General features: G+C 34.2%; 1 protein-coding gene across 1 annotated transcript; it reads left to right on the forward strand.

The window, feature by feature from the left end:
• The first annotated feature begins 543 nt into the window (after nucleotides 1–543).
• On the forward strand, nucleotides 544–9,868 carry LOC138325841 (collagen alpha-5(VI) chain-like). Its single transcript, XM_069271780.1, has 9 exons — nucleotides 544–758; nucleotides 1,312–1,377; nucleotides 2,297–2,457; nucleotides 2,756–2,867; nucleotides 6,189–6,302; nucleotides 6,621–6,731; nucleotides 7,296–7,579; nucleotides 7,961–8,240; nucleotides 8,527–9,868. Exons 2-9 carry the CDS (start codon nucleotides 1,332–1,334, stop codon nucleotides 9,111–9,113), a joined length of 1,695 nt encoding a protein of 564 aa, XP_069127881.1. The 5' UTR covers nucleotides 544–758; nucleotides 1,312–1,331; the 3' UTR covers nucleotides 9,114–9,868.
• Nucleotides 9,869–16,317: the final 6,449 nt, after the last annotated feature.

Here is a 16,317-nt window from a genome sequence, read left to right on the forward strand (position 1 = left end):
TTTTGAAACATTACCTCAGAAGAAATATGTTTTAAAATTCGCATTTTTAAGATAAGAAATAAAACCCAGAAGTTACGTAAATATGTATCGATTGAATAAAGAGCAATCATTATGATGAAATAAAGTGATTTAACTATGTTTTTTTAAAATAAGATTTCTTCTAAAACGCTCCGAAAGAGATAAATACTAAAGCAATCACAACATAATTATGAAACAAAATTCTTTGCAAACATCTTTTAGTAGACATCAGTAATACATTCTTACTGTGTGACATCGTTATGCCGTTTGGTGTTATCGTTCCACTATCATCAGGTTTTATTTTATTTAGTATGTTCCCTTTTCATTCATACATTATGTAAATAACAATGAATAATTTTCCCTTCTAATCGAATTTCAATTTGAACATCAGTCTGTCTGATTTTTAATTCTCGTGGTAACTTATCTACATCGTCGAAGTTCTCATATAATGTAAAAATATGTGTGGGCAATATTTATTGTATGCTTAATAGCAAAATTAGCTTTCCCCACTAATATTATTGATTGTCGAATTGGCTAAAGTGAGAAATTCTTCGGTAAAAAAGTGGAGTCGTTTACACCTCTAATGTAAGTGTTTGTTAAACTTCCGGGTGTTTTAGTTTCTTATCAGCAATACGAATGTGCTTCTAAATCAAGGATCAACGTTTACATATTGTCGGGTATTATGTTAGAACCCTATCACAACAGAGGTCTCGGTGTGGTAGTAACTTGAGAGAAATAAGGTAAGATACTGTTTACTTTTCAAATATGGCTTTGTTTGTTATTTATCAAGTATGGACCTTTGTTGAGACCAATGTATAAAATGTAGTTTTGTAGTTTCTTTGACAAATGTAAAAAAAAAAATTAAAATAAAAAAAATCTTATGTGCTTGTTAATTATACAAAGACCAGTGACCATAGGACACCACCCTGAATTACTCAACTTTTTGGCAATAGAGTTCACAAGCGCAATGACAACGTTGGCCGTTTTATTAAAACCAACAGATGCATATCACTATGTTTAAACAATCAGTTTCATTTTACGTGTAAATTTATGTCATACAAAACTTATTGTACTGTACAAAGTTGTGTGTAAAACTATTAAACAAGTCAAAAATAGGAGTACAAAAACCGGATAACAACCCTTATGCAATCTAAACACAAGACATGCCGAGGGATATCTTTCCCGACATTTTGCATGCTCAATAACTCGGTTGTTGCATGTTTACAAACTTCCTCGTTTGAAATAATAAAAGTAAAGAGATCAATATTCAAATTTAGTTTTTATGTGTTTTAGTTACTACAGCGTCATTTGAAATGTTGACCATTTGGATTATGTCCCTACTAGTACCTCTGCTACTTGGTATGTATTATCACACGTGATACATATTTACTTATGCCTTTGCCGCTGACATGACAAATGCATAAAATCGATGTTTAAGACACGAGCTATCTTACCACTAATCTTAGAACACGATAAATAACTGAGAACATTATGTATAGTTGTTTGATTTCACATTTGAGAAAAACTCGACCTTTGAAATATAATTTGGCATACAGTAAAAAGAAATATTAAGGTTTTCTTTCCTGCCATTCTTTCCAATTTATTCACAAGAACGTAAGACCATTTTGACCCTGATTGCATCGAAATGTAAACCCCGAGAATAAAGGAATAAAGAGTCTATACAATATTAGAAGTCATTTTGTAATTACATTTTTGATACACAGATGTCGACTGTCATGGCGGACTCCAACATCACAAGTCGCCATTCCTACCGAAGACCAAGGCAATGTCTTTAGCTCGAGAGAATCACTATTGTACTCATTTTGATACCTCATTTGTACACTTCGTTGAAAAATGTTTATAGTATGGCTATTTTTCAATTTTTAGTTAAATTTCAGATGGCGGCTGTCTTGATGACGTCATCATCCCAACTTAAGCAATGTTAAGATTTTGATTTGTGATCAGTGGGTCATAAGGGTTAAGAAAAATTTTGTAAACTTATTTCTAACTTTGGTCATCGCAAACTGCACTGGCGTATATTTGTTTGATATCTCAGACAGAACAAAACGTGACCTTCTCTTTGAAAACTGATTCACATGTCAATATCCAAGAATAGAAAGCAATATCAAGGTTGTCTTTGTTTTAGTTTTTATTTCCTGTTCATTCTTGGGTATTTTTCTTAAAAGTAAATCGATATGCTATACCAATTATACATTATATAATACTGAAAGTTTTTTTTTATATAATTACTTTAGAATTACATTTTCATTTGAAACAGAAGTCGACTGTCATGGCGGAGACCAACATCACGGGTCGCCATTCCTACCGAAAAGCAAGGCCATGTCTTTTATTCCAGAGAATCACTGGTTAAATCGCCGTGATGCTAATTTGTGTCGTGACGATGAGGAATACTGCGAGAGAAGCCCGGTGATATGTAGGGTGAATACCAATATATTAATATTTTAGAAAATGTAGATCGCCACTGATGTTAATTGTTAATATTAAAATCAAAATCAAATGAATAAAAAAAAGAAAGATGAAAAAGTATTTTGGACATTTATGCCAAAATATGATCAACGAAATATTGAAAAACGCCAAAGTTTTGCGTAATAACGGGATCGATTCGTGTAATAACGCGATTTCTTTTTCTTCTACCAAAATGTGTCCAATCGGCGTTCGTCCTGACCCGCGTGGATAACCTGCTTTAGGGTAACTTATTTCATTTCTATACTTTTAGCAATACGTAGAACCGTCCCGGGAGGAAGCCTGCAGAGAAACCCCTTGTTCTTCTGGCTACACGTGCTATCTAGAAGTTCCATGTCGTGCTCACTTCCGAACTGGATGTAGAGGTACGATATTTAGGTAATATTCACTTCCGAACTGGGTGTAGAGGTACGATATTTACGTTATATTAGCATAATGGTCTGCTTACTTCGGAATTGGATGTACAGGTGCTATATTTAGGTAACATTAGCAAAATGTCCTGGTTACTTCCTAACTTGGTGGTGGAAAGGTACGATATTTAGGTAATATTAACATCATGTTCTGTTCACTTCCGACCTTGGTATAAAGGTACGATATTTAGATAATATTAACATTCTGTCATGTTCACTTCCGACCTTGGTATAAAGGTACGATATTTAGATAATATTAACATTCTGTCATGTTCACTTCCGACCTTGGTATAAAGGTACGATATTTAGGTAATATTAACATTTTGATCTGTTCCGAACTGGGTGTAATAGGTACGATATTTAGGTAGTAAACTTTCGCAAATTTCGCGATCTAAGTAAATGCGCGAAAGTTTATCTGGCGAACTTGTTTTAAAATTGAAATCGCGAAATTTGATGGCCGCGAATGACAGTTGGTTAAGAGTATTATCATCATTTCCTGTTCACTTCCGACCATTGGTATTAAGGTACGACATTTAGTATTAAAGGATTTGTGCAGTCAAAAATGATAATTTCAGTTTTTGCTGGAAATGGCTTTATTAGCACGTGTAGAAACCTCTCCGTGCCACGCGCGACCGGAATAACCCGTAAGAAGTCGATATCGAGGTCCAAAATTCTGGCCGCCCGATTATGCATATTTTCTAGCTCTAAACCGTGTGACGTCACAATAGTCCGTGGTTTATAGCTGTACTATAACTGGTGTGCTATCACTTACATCGACGGTCACAGGAAAAGCCGATCAACGATTTGTTATGATTACTTTTGAGTGAAGTTAATCGTATAATAACTTTGGTTCGAATGTAAATAACTAAAAAAAGTGAAATTCGATGTTTCAAATACTGTACTCTAATTTATGCTCTAATAGCAGGTATCTTCATGTAATTATGAAAGAAAATCCGCACAGAAATAAAGTTTCGGATTTTTTGTCGAGGAGTTCAGCAACGAATAAGCTTTAATTAGATAATAGTTTCCTATAGTCTGTATCTTTGATACATTGTGAATTACAAAGTTTGTGACTGTAAAATGAAATTTTACGTACATGTAGCAATTTAAGAAATCCTTGATTAAAGTATTGACGTGCGTACACACCGATGATTGATCATTACAAACATTGTGTTGTGTGTTGTTAACCGAAGAAATTGAGATACATTTATTACAATACCGTAAAACGTTTCAACATATGGTAGAAAGAATTTATTTTTGATATTATAAAAGATCTAAATATTGAGATATTAAACAAAACAAACTATTTTTTCAGACCGTGCGGTCGCTTTCAAATTTTAATCGATATACGAGTAGATACTCCGATATAGATATATAATTAGCCATGTCTTTAGTTTGATGGTTATGTAATACCTGGACAAGGATGTTGTTTACCTGTACACAACGCCATTCATCGAACTCACCTGTATTTACCTGGCCGCGGGCAATTTGCTATTCGGTGGACTATATCGGGTATTTGCTATTGTCTTACTGTCAATCAGGTTAGGACATCTGTTAATTGGATTGTGATTTGAATTATGGAAACCCCGTACATTTATGCTCTAGGTTTTTTTATTGTCACCTCCATTTTTAAAATGTAAAAGCAAATGGAAATAAAATATATATCGAACACAGGTAAAACAATAATGGAAGTTGACTTATTCAGAAACAAAAATGGTTCTAAGAACTAATCAACTAAAGATTAAACTTAAAACATTATTCCAGTCTAATACTGTAATTACGGAATCGTGGCATATCTATATAGCAATCTACCGTAATTTCTAAGGTATTAGTAAAACTTCTAAGCATGTATTTTCACCGTTTCGAATCTACATGTATAGTCATACAAGAAGGGTTACAGCATTACCACACTAATTATATATAAATATACTTATTTTAATATCACTTAGTATATTTTTGAAAAGGTACAAGATATTATATCTATTTATAATGCCTGCATACAAGTAATTTCATTTTTCATTTGAACACTATATGTGGTTACGTTTTGGATTATACGATAAATGTTCATATATCATACTATTAAATTTCGGTATGATATACAAAAGGATCGACAATGAATATACTATTTCAAGGATTTAGTATGATTTTGAAATAATGAATTTAAATCTACTCTTATACTGTAATTAAGAAACATATATCAGAAATACCATTGATGTATTTCTGCTTTTTAGTAAACGTTAAAGTTTCAAAGGCAACAATATAGATATACATATTATTTTCGGTATAAGTTCGGTACTGTTACTCCAATATCACATAACTGATAACCGTCCAAATTTATTTTTACTCAAAAACTGTGCCGTGTTTGCATCGTTGTGGCAGAAGTTTGAAATAAAAACATGGATTCTAGATATATTCATGCTAAATTTTGGGATTTTACTCGTAAAAAGATAGCGTTACAATATACTGTTTTTTATTACACAGAAATTTACATAATATGCTATCTAAATCTCAGTCCAGACTGATCCGAACATCATATTGATATCGCTATCGAATTGGTATTCTTGTTTGAATGTTTGAAATGGTGTAAATGGAATGTTTTGAAACTGAAAATATCTTAATCATGAAGCTAGAATAACCATTTACTCGAAAAACTCAAATTGTAGATCTAACGTATACGTGTATGTGCTGTATAGATGTATAGTACTAGGCTTACCTTGTGTAGCCGCGGACTACTGTGACATCACAAGACCACGTGAGCGCCTAGCTCATTATCTCTGAACCGTAGTCGACACTACCCGTAAATCACGACCAAAACCAACCGGTAGCGCTAAAAGCTAGGCGATTCGTTGGGTGGGACTTAATTTCTCATTCATCCAAAGCAATATCCTGACGTATTATCAAAAAAAATTTTGGCTGCACAAATCCTTTAACATCATGGACTGCATACTTCCGACTGCTCACTCCACATCACAGGTATATGTTTATGATAACACTATGTTCTACTCACTTAGTAACCGACTTTAAATAATTTCGTTGATTCACAGAGGTTCTTCATAACCATGCCTTACTGTAATTCAATATAATCCTGTGGAATTTTTGAAGGGACTCTTTTCTATCAAATCTTTGCGTCAGACAATCAGAAATGGCGTTACAAAGTCGACTGACTTTATTTACGTTACGCGATGATAGCAATTTGTTCAGCCAATGAAAATACTGGTTACAAACAAGACTTTACTGTACTTTTACTGTAATTCATGTAGTATTTATTCCTTACAGATGTAGCTTGTATAAACAAGGCTTGTAAGAATGGAGCGAGCTGTCACCACATCACTGGATCAAACGTCAAGTGTCATTGTACTCATGGTTACTATGGAGACGTTTGTGAATTTGGTAAGCTAATATAATCACATACGTACCTTGAATATCACAACCAAACAGCGATTCAATGATCGAACCATTGATTGACGTGCTGTTGACGATTGTACGCATTGGCGTTGCATTGTGTATTGTATATGCTCCGACATTTGGTCCGACATTGAATAAGTACACATGCGTGTGCAAGCATAGCTATTCGTCTATATAGCAGCTACATTTTCTTTGAGGATTATTTTAGTTGTATTTATATTTTAACTGGAATCTTCGAATTAAAAAATTCGTCGATGTATATAATAAAAATATTATCGTATAATGTACACATTTTAATTTCAGTGGATTCTTGTTTGGCTGCACCGTGTTTAAATGGTGGTTCGTGTAACAGAAATGCCTCCAGCTTCGACTGTTCCTGCTCCAATAGATATACCGGAAGTACTTGTGAAACAGGTAAATTGACGCCTATCTATATTGAATATCTGTATTGAAGCAGGTAAACTATAACACATTAATAACCGATTCATTTTCGCGTGTGATTTTGTGGTGTATTTCAAGGTTGAGAAGAATTCGCGAAAAATTAGCTGCCTCGAAAAGCAAAATTAACTACAAGTACAATGTCCCGTTTTACATGTGGAAATGTCGTTGGGCATAACAACGCGAAATTAACTCGTCGCGTTTTCCTGCATATTAGACTTCCCGATTGATATCCATTTACTTGATACTTTACGAATAAGATAAATTCAATATTTCATTGCATTTATGAAAATATAATGCAAAGCCATGTTAAGTAATTCGTTCATAGAAAGACTGTCGAAAAAAATGAGTGTAATCGGCTATACCACGATATTATGATTTTTGTGAAAATCAGAGAATACATATTGTATTATGGTGTTGCGGTGGGCAGAGGCATATTTCAGTGCTTTCGTCCGACAGAAAATCGTTAGTAGTAAGTTATTATATCTTCAAACTTGAAGATTGTGTTCGTGAAACTGCTCTAAACATGGTATTTATTAGACTGTCGACCTGGACCAGCCGACATCCTCTTCATCATGGACTCCTCCTACAGTACCGAAAAACACTTCAACGATTCCAAGGCTTCCGTCACAGCTATCGTCAACAAACTATCGATAGGAACAGACGACTTTCTCGTTGCGTGTATGACGTATTCGTTTGATGTCACAGTGGAGTTTTCCTTCGACAAATTCACTGATAAAGCATCAGTTATCACCGCCATTAATAGATTGACTAATAAAGGAGGGTCTTCTTATCTCGACAAAGCACTAACAAAGTCCAAACAAGTATGTTACATTTACATGCATCTACACAATATTTATGTATATATTTCTAATATAAGAATCAATATGTGTTTCACTCTTTTCGAAATTAAAAAGCAAGGAAGAAGTAAATTTAGGAATTCCATAACTTTTTTTTCTTGCAACCAATTAAATTTCACGCATTTTGAAGGCTATAAAAACGTGAAATTACGTTACCACGGAAATGTTTTCGAAACAAAAAAAAAAGATTATTATAATTTATACATACAATTCGAAAATAAATTATATGAAAAACTGGTTTGCAATATCCAATAATGGAATAACAAAAACAGATATTGTCTCTCCAATTACATAACACTATGGCATTACCAGTTAAAAGTCAATATGGATATTTTATGGCTACAGATGCTATCTTTTGCATCAACATATGGAGCAAGAAAATCAGTCCGTAAGTATATCATTATTATCTCGGACGGGTTATCTACCCTGAGGAAGAACGCCATAGATGATGCTTGGCAGTTAAAGAGTCAAGGAGTCAGAGTTGTTGCTATTGGAAACGGAGAGCAAGTTGAGCAAAAGGAACTACTGAACTTAGCTACAGTAAAACAATATGTCTTTCCAGCGGGAAGAGAGAATGACGTCACAAATGCTATCCTCATGGAAACCGTCAACAGTAGCTGCACAGGTTAGTCTAATTTTGCATTATTGGAAACTATTTGATCTTTTCTTATGTTGAGGCGAAAATTTTGTCAATCAATTGATGCAAAATGTTTTTATTTGAATAATAACTCGGTGTAGGATATACACATGTATAAATTAATCTATAACACGGAAATTGATTTTAACACGGAAACGGTTCTGTGCATAGAGTATATAGACGACCATTTTTGTCATGTTAGAATTTATACAATTTTTGTTTTTAAGCAAATTACGGAGATAACATTTCTTTTCTTTTTCAAATATTTACACAGATTGTTCAATCCACAAGATGACGGACATTTTATTTTTAGTCGATGTCTCGCTGCACCAGACGTCCCTTCAGTTAACACTGGATGCTCTGAGGGACTTAGAACAGAAAGTTTTGGATTTCAATTCAGACACTCAAGTTGGCATGGCAACATTTGATTTGACAGTCCAATCAAAATTCCCTTTTAACTTTTACACAAAAAGAGATGATATCCTTGACAACAGTCAGATCGGTATTGCTACCACTAATGTGACGTCTAACATCAGCGCCGCCCTAGCGTTTGCGCGCCATACCGGTTTCACTGGTGCACGTGCAGATGCGCGGAAAATGTTGGTGGTGTTCTCGAATGAGGGATGGACTGACCTTGATGACGTTAGACAACATCGACAGGCCCTGAACATGGACAATGTGACGGTGGGGTTTATAACAGTCGGTCGTTATGCGGACCTTGCTAGTACCTACTCTGTGTCAGAGAAACCAAGTCATGTGTACTATATAGAAAGCCACGCTGACTTTGATCGATTTGAAGCACTGGTAGCTCAAACTACACACGCTGAATGCCCTAATGACATTTTTGATGTACGACAATAGCTTTGTATTGCCGTTTTGAATAATAATCATAGTGATGGGCATCATCTTAAAAAACTGCAATATGTCTTTTTCAGATTTGTTGATTATGTTCTATCTATTTGTAAACGTTGTTTTTTATCTTCTTATTGATCCAAAAGGGTAGATAAATCTTGAAACATGTAATAGCAGATACAGTCTTACCGCTTTCAGTGCATATATTGCTAAAATATGAAATAACACAATTGTATTAGTAATGGGCGCAGGCTACGATATAATTACCCGCTTTCCTGGTCAAAACATATGAAGATCGAATTATTGGATAGTTTCACTTTCATGTTCAAATGTAATCGTATTTAATAATATTGAGTAATGAGTAATAAGACATTGATACATTGTATGAACATCTAATGTTTCCGTCGCATCAATGACAATATATACAATGTATACTTCCGCCTATACATAACGGTCAAATATTTCCAAAAGTAGTTTTAAAGTTGTGTGGTCTTTAACTTCCAATAGTATTATCGTGTTACCAAAATAACATGTGTTGAAAATATCATCGCATAGCTTTTGTCATTTGTTGGCTTGTGTTAAACCGTTTTGGGGAACTATATTAAGAAGCTGATGTTATGGCTGTTCCGTTTATCGAACGTAGTGACGTCAACTCTACTGCAAGCGAGAAATTCAAAAGATATACACGAATATATATTTTTTTTTTAATTTTAATTATAGTAATGGAAATATAAGTAATAAACTGTGACCTTATTGGACATAAAGTTGATATGAAGCCCATAAAAAAACCACAAAAAACGGGGTAATTTTATTTGTCTTTCTTCCGAATGGGCTTCATTTAAACTTTATTTCCAATCTGGTAACGGTTTATTGCTTGAATGTAACATTATAATATAATATTTGCTAATGACAATATAAAGTTGTTTTGTGCAATTCACAATATGTATGAAATTGTATCAATCCTATCTAAAGTTTTCTGAATAGACAAAAGTAACAATAAATATTAAGTATTTCAAAAATTCATTCACATGGGTATGTAGATAATGTATATGTGTAAATTCAGTTGATTTACTTCAGTTGTAATTTTGCTGTTAAAGTTTCTTAATAAAATATGCAGCCATTCCTTTGGTTCAGCTATATCTTTGAATCTTATTCACCACGCAGGCGGGCGTTTCAGATTTTGCACGGTGCATTTAAATGTAGTTCGGGAAATGTACGTAAATGAATACTGTATGGAAGTTTGATTACCGTTATCAAAATTTCATTCAGCACACACTAGTGTGTTTCCCTTTTCAATAAGCGGCCAGACTTGAACGTTTCCGTCAGAGTATGTGTAAGTTGTAGCCTTTAAAGGTCTTCACATACATACCGATGATACGTGTGCCCTTTTAATCGATTTTCAGTATGATGTTACGTTTTCGTGGGATCGTCAAAATCTGTTGACAGTTTTTAAGAGCAAGCGTGTGAAACATGACAAAATATGCGTTTGCAAAATGGAATTAGAACAGAAGTTGATTACCTACTTTCAATATCAAATGTTGATTTTGAAGTTCGAATTGGCAAAATGATAAATGATTTGGACAAATAAATCCTCTGATATAAAACTTCCGGGTACTATAATATCTTATCGGGGTCACAAATGTGCATTTACATGAAGTGTCAAATATTTTCAAATATCTGTGGAGTTTTCGAGCACTGCCGTCCATATCACGACGGAGACCTCGATGTGACTGTATTACAATTCAACGAACTAGAGGAAGGTAAGACACTGATACAACACCCGTTCAGATTTTCTCTAATATTTTTTTCTGTAAAATCAATACCTTGATAATTTTAAGATACATGACAATATTTTCTTTATTGACTTTCAAAATAGACCTATTCTGTTTGAAAATAGTAAAACTATACTGATTAGCATTAAAGTTAGTTTCGTTTTTATTACAGTGTCACCCAAAATGCTGGCGATGTGGATTATGGTTTTAATGAACATGGTGTGTCTGTTACATGGTAGGTTTCGTATTTCAATATGACTTTGCAACAATTTTTAGGACCTTTTTCAGTCAATGTAGTTCTTTACATTGGGGATACCCATATCGATTTTTCTAATATGTCTTATTAACCACGTTGATTTCAAATCGATAAAGGCACAATGGTGTTCTAGAAATACTTTTGAGATATTTGAGCTTGACAAGTTCCATCTGTGCAGATGTGTTCAATATTATAAAAAAAATATTGATAAGATTACATTTTCTGTAAATTAGGAAGAAAGTAATCAGATTCCTGCTGATTTGTTTTGTCTTGAACCTCACAAATCAAATGCTGACTTATTTCATTATTTCTCAGGACTGTTTCTATTCGTAAACAACATGCTTTGGCATGCGAATTGGTGCATTTGTTTTGAAAGTATGGACCTATCTTAAGTATAAATAAAAGTATTTTTGGTTATTTTTAAAACTTATTTGGGATATTTCACCTCTTATCGTCATAGTCAGTTTGCCTACCCGGAGACTGAGGAATGTGTTTTAACAATCTATCGTGTCGTTAGTTTAAGTAGATATACAGATATAGCACTTATGAATGAAATTTCGTGACCGTATAGCCGGATATCTGCGAGAGTCAAAACTTTCGCAATTTGAGCTAAAAACGAGAAAATTAAATTTTAGCGGTTATATAATTTTGCGTTCTGACTTCCAGGGTATATATATTATCGAGTTAATCATGTCTCAACATTTCACGGATGACATTTTCCCGCTCAAGTCCGAAAAATCGCAAAAATATCATCCTCTCGAAAATAATCACCCATACGGTTACTTATTCACTCGATATAATTTTCATTTAAAAATATTTGAAAATTATAGCTTAGACTTATTGATATTATCATTGTATTGTTGAATATTTGTATAGTTTTGAGAAATTTCGTGTTTTCTCTTTGATACTTATTCACATGGACGATAAAATGTTCGAGTTATGTAAATTGTTATTAGTAATAAGTAATAAAAGATTATTTGTCCTGCCATTATTTCCATTTCGTCCGTTAGACGAGTTAGACGAAAGTCTAAAGAAGACAAAGATGAAAAGCAAACAAAAAATACAAAATTATAGAGTTAATTATTTTCAGCTGGTATTTTCAAATTAGTATAGGTTATGTTTATTTTTTTCTCTCTTTCATTGTAATTGATCAAATTCCTATATTAAAAAGTTTCATAGGATATCTGATGTTATAGTCGAAGGCAGTCATCTTTCAGTTCTAAAAGGCATTACTAGTGTTTCTTGACCCAAAACCTACCAGTATGCGGATGCAAATCAGAAAAAAACTCAAGTATGACCGTTAATATGTACTGACTTGCTGCATTTTCATTTGATACAGTAGTCGACTGTCATGGCGGACACCAACATCACAAGTCACCATTCATACCAAAGACCAAGGCCATGTCTTTTATTCCAGAGAATCACTGGTTACATCGCCGTGATGCTTATTTGTGTCGTGACAATGAACACTACTGCGAAAACCACACAGAGATATGTAGGGTGAATAAAATTTATCACATACCTATGCTATGCTACAATAGTGATACAACTAATTTCGCTGAATCTACTCACCTGATAGGGGAAACAATAGCCAATTCCTTGCACCGGCTGTTATTCATGCGCCTAACTGAATAATAGTCTTGACTAGGAATATTGTTAACACGAAGAACAGAACACCACGTAGCATAAACCGGTAACGATGACGATGTCATCTAGCCACAGAAATGTATTAGTAGATACTACAAACGTTTCATAGTCCTGTTTGTACATCTTCCTTCTCATAATACACACTTTGTTACTTTGATAACTGAAGAAAAACACGCAGTTGTCTGCTCCTGTTTTTGATAGAGAAAACATACCATTCGTTGAGCATTATATAACATATTCGCTAATATATCAATTCGCGACCAAGGACTCTTACTGACAATTGTGTATTCGTATATACGATTTCAAAATAAATTTAAAAATCGCATCCTAGCTTTCGCCAAATAGGCGAACATTTTTATCTCACGAAAATCATGTGGTTTACAGTAACGTACTTGCGGTGTATGGGTAGCATATATCATCTTCATATTTTATTTTTGCAGCATCACGTAGAACCATCTCGTGAGGTAGCATGTGGTAAATACAGTTGTGGTCTTGGATATACATGCTACCTAGCTGAAACCTGTCCTCACCACTTCCGAACTGGTTGTACAGGTAGGATATTCATACGCTGGTGCTGTAGATATCACACCATACTCACTGTTAGTACTGTAAACTAACTTATTTTCGCGATGATTTAATTTCGCGTTTTTCTGTCGACCGACTTATTTACGACGGCGTAATTTCACAAAGAAGACCCATATACTTTAGACTCATATATTTCTTGTGTTTGAAAAAATTCCTTCCACCCAATAAGCGAAAAATAATAATACGCGTAAATAATTTCGTATAGTATATAGTAAGATAGTATCGTATACACATGTCGTAAAACATGTGCTGCTCATTTTTAAGTAAATATTGAATGTATTAGTGCCGTATTCACGTTATTCGTAATTACATATCACTGTCTTATTTTGTTTTACCTGGTCTAAAGTAAAGAACAAATCGAATGTTCATGATATGAAGGAAACGCATCTTAAATAGGAAATTCTATCTTAATGACAGAAACCGGTCTTAATTAGGGAAACCGATCTTAAAATAGACGACATAGTCGTTGATTTCGAGATACCAGAATGACGTTAATGAAGTCCTTTTTATATTCGATTAGGTCCATCTTCCGGTGATTGTAACGTCATAACTATCATGAGAAAAATCAACCGCCGTTTTTGTATCTCGCAAACCTCGTATTGTTTTAAATTATTTTTTTGTTCAAGAAAAATGTTTACCTGCATATTTGCGATATTGTACTCGATTTTATACCTTTGACGATCACTAAGAGATACAGTACACAAGAATTTTATTTATTTTATATTTCGTACAGAAAATGCCTGTCTTGGTTTACCTTGTAAAAATGGAGCGACTTGCCAACGCCGCCTCAGATCAGACTTTGTTTGTTCGTGTACGCCTGGATTCTATGGACAAGTTTGTGAATACGGTGAGTTAATTGATTATGGGATCCAAAGTAAAACCCCAATACGTCGATTTCGAGATACCAAAACGACGTTAGCGAAGTACAATTTACCGTGGATTAGTTACACCTTCCGGTGATTATGACGTTCTATTTTGACGCTAATGTAAATGCTGTGACGTCACAATCATCGTAGGTACAAGAATTCGACAGAAAATATAATTTTACCCACGTCGTTTTGGTCGGTCGTAAGTGTAAGTTATGTTAAGGCATTGACCAGTACGCTCTGTGATGGTTTTTGTTTCACAGGGTATAACGTCCTTTTATCTCAATCTATGTTGATTTCCTTATAAGTTTCCTATTTGTACATCTTTCATAAGTGATTGAACCAGAAGACACCAATAAGTGTCTCTATCTCTAGAGGCCCCTTGTGATAGAGTCCAATAAGTGTCTCTATCACAATTGACTTTTATCATTTACTAATAACGACTTCTCTTATACGGTGTGAACTTACGTTATGGGTCTATGTGTCATCTTGGTATAACAGTATTGATACTCTTTATTTGTCTTTTTTTCTTTTTTCTTAAGTTGATAACGCCCTCTTGTCTGTCGAATCATTTGAGAGCGAACCATGTCCTAAATGGTGGACACTAACACACAAACACTTGTTCGTTGTAACAGCAAACCATAACGCACATATATCGCATGCTCTCACTCTCTCTCTCTCTCTCTCTCTCTCACACACACATACACACACACACACACTCACATACATACATACAGACAGACGGACAGACATACTAAAGAAGAAAGATAAGAAGGAAGAAGAGGGAGGAGGTACCGTTACACATACACTATATTATAGTTTAAATATATTATATTAAATAAAACAATAAATAAATTGTTCTGAAGAATCGTGCTGATCGGCTATATAAACCGGTTAACCCTAACCAAAGATAAAAAGAAAATTAAAGTAAGTTAGCAGTAGTAAAATACTAAGTGAAAGACTAGGGTAAAGGTATATACTTAAAGGTCCAATAAAGGTTTCCATTTCCTCCAGCCTATTTCAAATTGCCTTTTAATATGGTCACTTTGACTAAAAAACATATATTTTTGAACTAAAAAATTATCCTTAATTACATTAATAAGAGCATTGATATTTAAAGAGTTGCTAAGACATCTGGTTTTATAAATGTAATGTTTCATAATTATCAAAATTTCATTGTCAACAGAGCTACAATTTTTGTAAAACTATTCCAAAAAGAAATGAATCTTTATTATATGAAAATGGAATAAACAATAAATCTAATAAAGTTTCAAAATTTTGAAGCAGAGTTTGCACCTCTTTGCATTCCCATAGGCAATGTATAATTGTCTCCCTTTCTGTATTACATAAAGTACACATTGGACTAGGATTTATTCCTATCTTATGAAGGAAGGTATTAGTAACTAATATATGATGAATAATTCTGACTTGAAACCATATCAATTTGGAATTTTTTGTTACCTTAAATGGAAGAGTATATATTTTTAACCACATTTCTGTATCAAAGTTAAAGCTCAAATTCCATTTTCTAGTACAAGGTTCAAAAATTTATCCTCGATGAGTTCCTCTGCACACAAGATTTTTAATTGAACCCAGTCCGCCTTATGTAGATTTCCAACGAGGAATAGGCTAAAGTTTTGGTGACCCTATGTTTATTAGTATAATTGGAAAGTGATCGCTCCCACAAACATCATCGTTGACCCTCCAATCGTAATCCAGAAGAATTGATGGATGGCACAACGATAGATCAATGTGGGTAAGCGAGCAAGAGAGGGTGTAAAATATGTTGGGGCAAGGATAGGGTCATCTGATCCCTTACCCCTTACTGAGTTTGTTGTTTAGTGCAGGGAGCGTCGCCAGCTGTACCTTGGTGGTTTTGGTCTGGCGTTGCTCCTGCGGTGGTGTATTTGCTGGTCGATTGGCTTTATCAGGAAGCTTTTTAACGTCAATAGACGGTTGAGATAAAGCACGTCTATGATGAGCGGCGGTAACTTTTTTCTTATGCTTGGTGTTGTTTGAAGTTTATGTTGTGTAAGTCCTGGAGACGCCGGTGGAATTGGCGTTTTAGCTCCAGGTTGCCTAGCAGG

The sequence above is a fragment of the Argopecten irradians genome, chromosome 6 (genome assembly GCF_041381155.1).
Source record: "Argopecten irradians isolate NY chromosome 6, Ai_NY, whole genome shotgun sequence".
Taxonomy (NCBI): Eukaryota; Metazoa; Mollusca; class Bivalvia; order Pectinida; family Pectinidae; genus Argopecten; species Argopecten irradians.

Coding starts and splice junctions, on each gene's coding strand:
- LOC138325841 (XM_069271780.1), top strand. CDS start 1,332: ATGTTGACCATTTGGATTATGTCCCTACTAGTACCTCTGCTACTTG. Junction 2,458..2,755: donor GAAGCCCGGTGATATGTAGG/GTGAATACCAAT, acceptor CTATACTTTTAG/CAATACGTAGAACCGTCCCG. Junction 8,241..8,526: donor CGTCAACAGTAGCTGCACAG/GTTAGTCTAATT, acceptor ATATTTACACAG/ATTGTTCAATCCACAAGATG.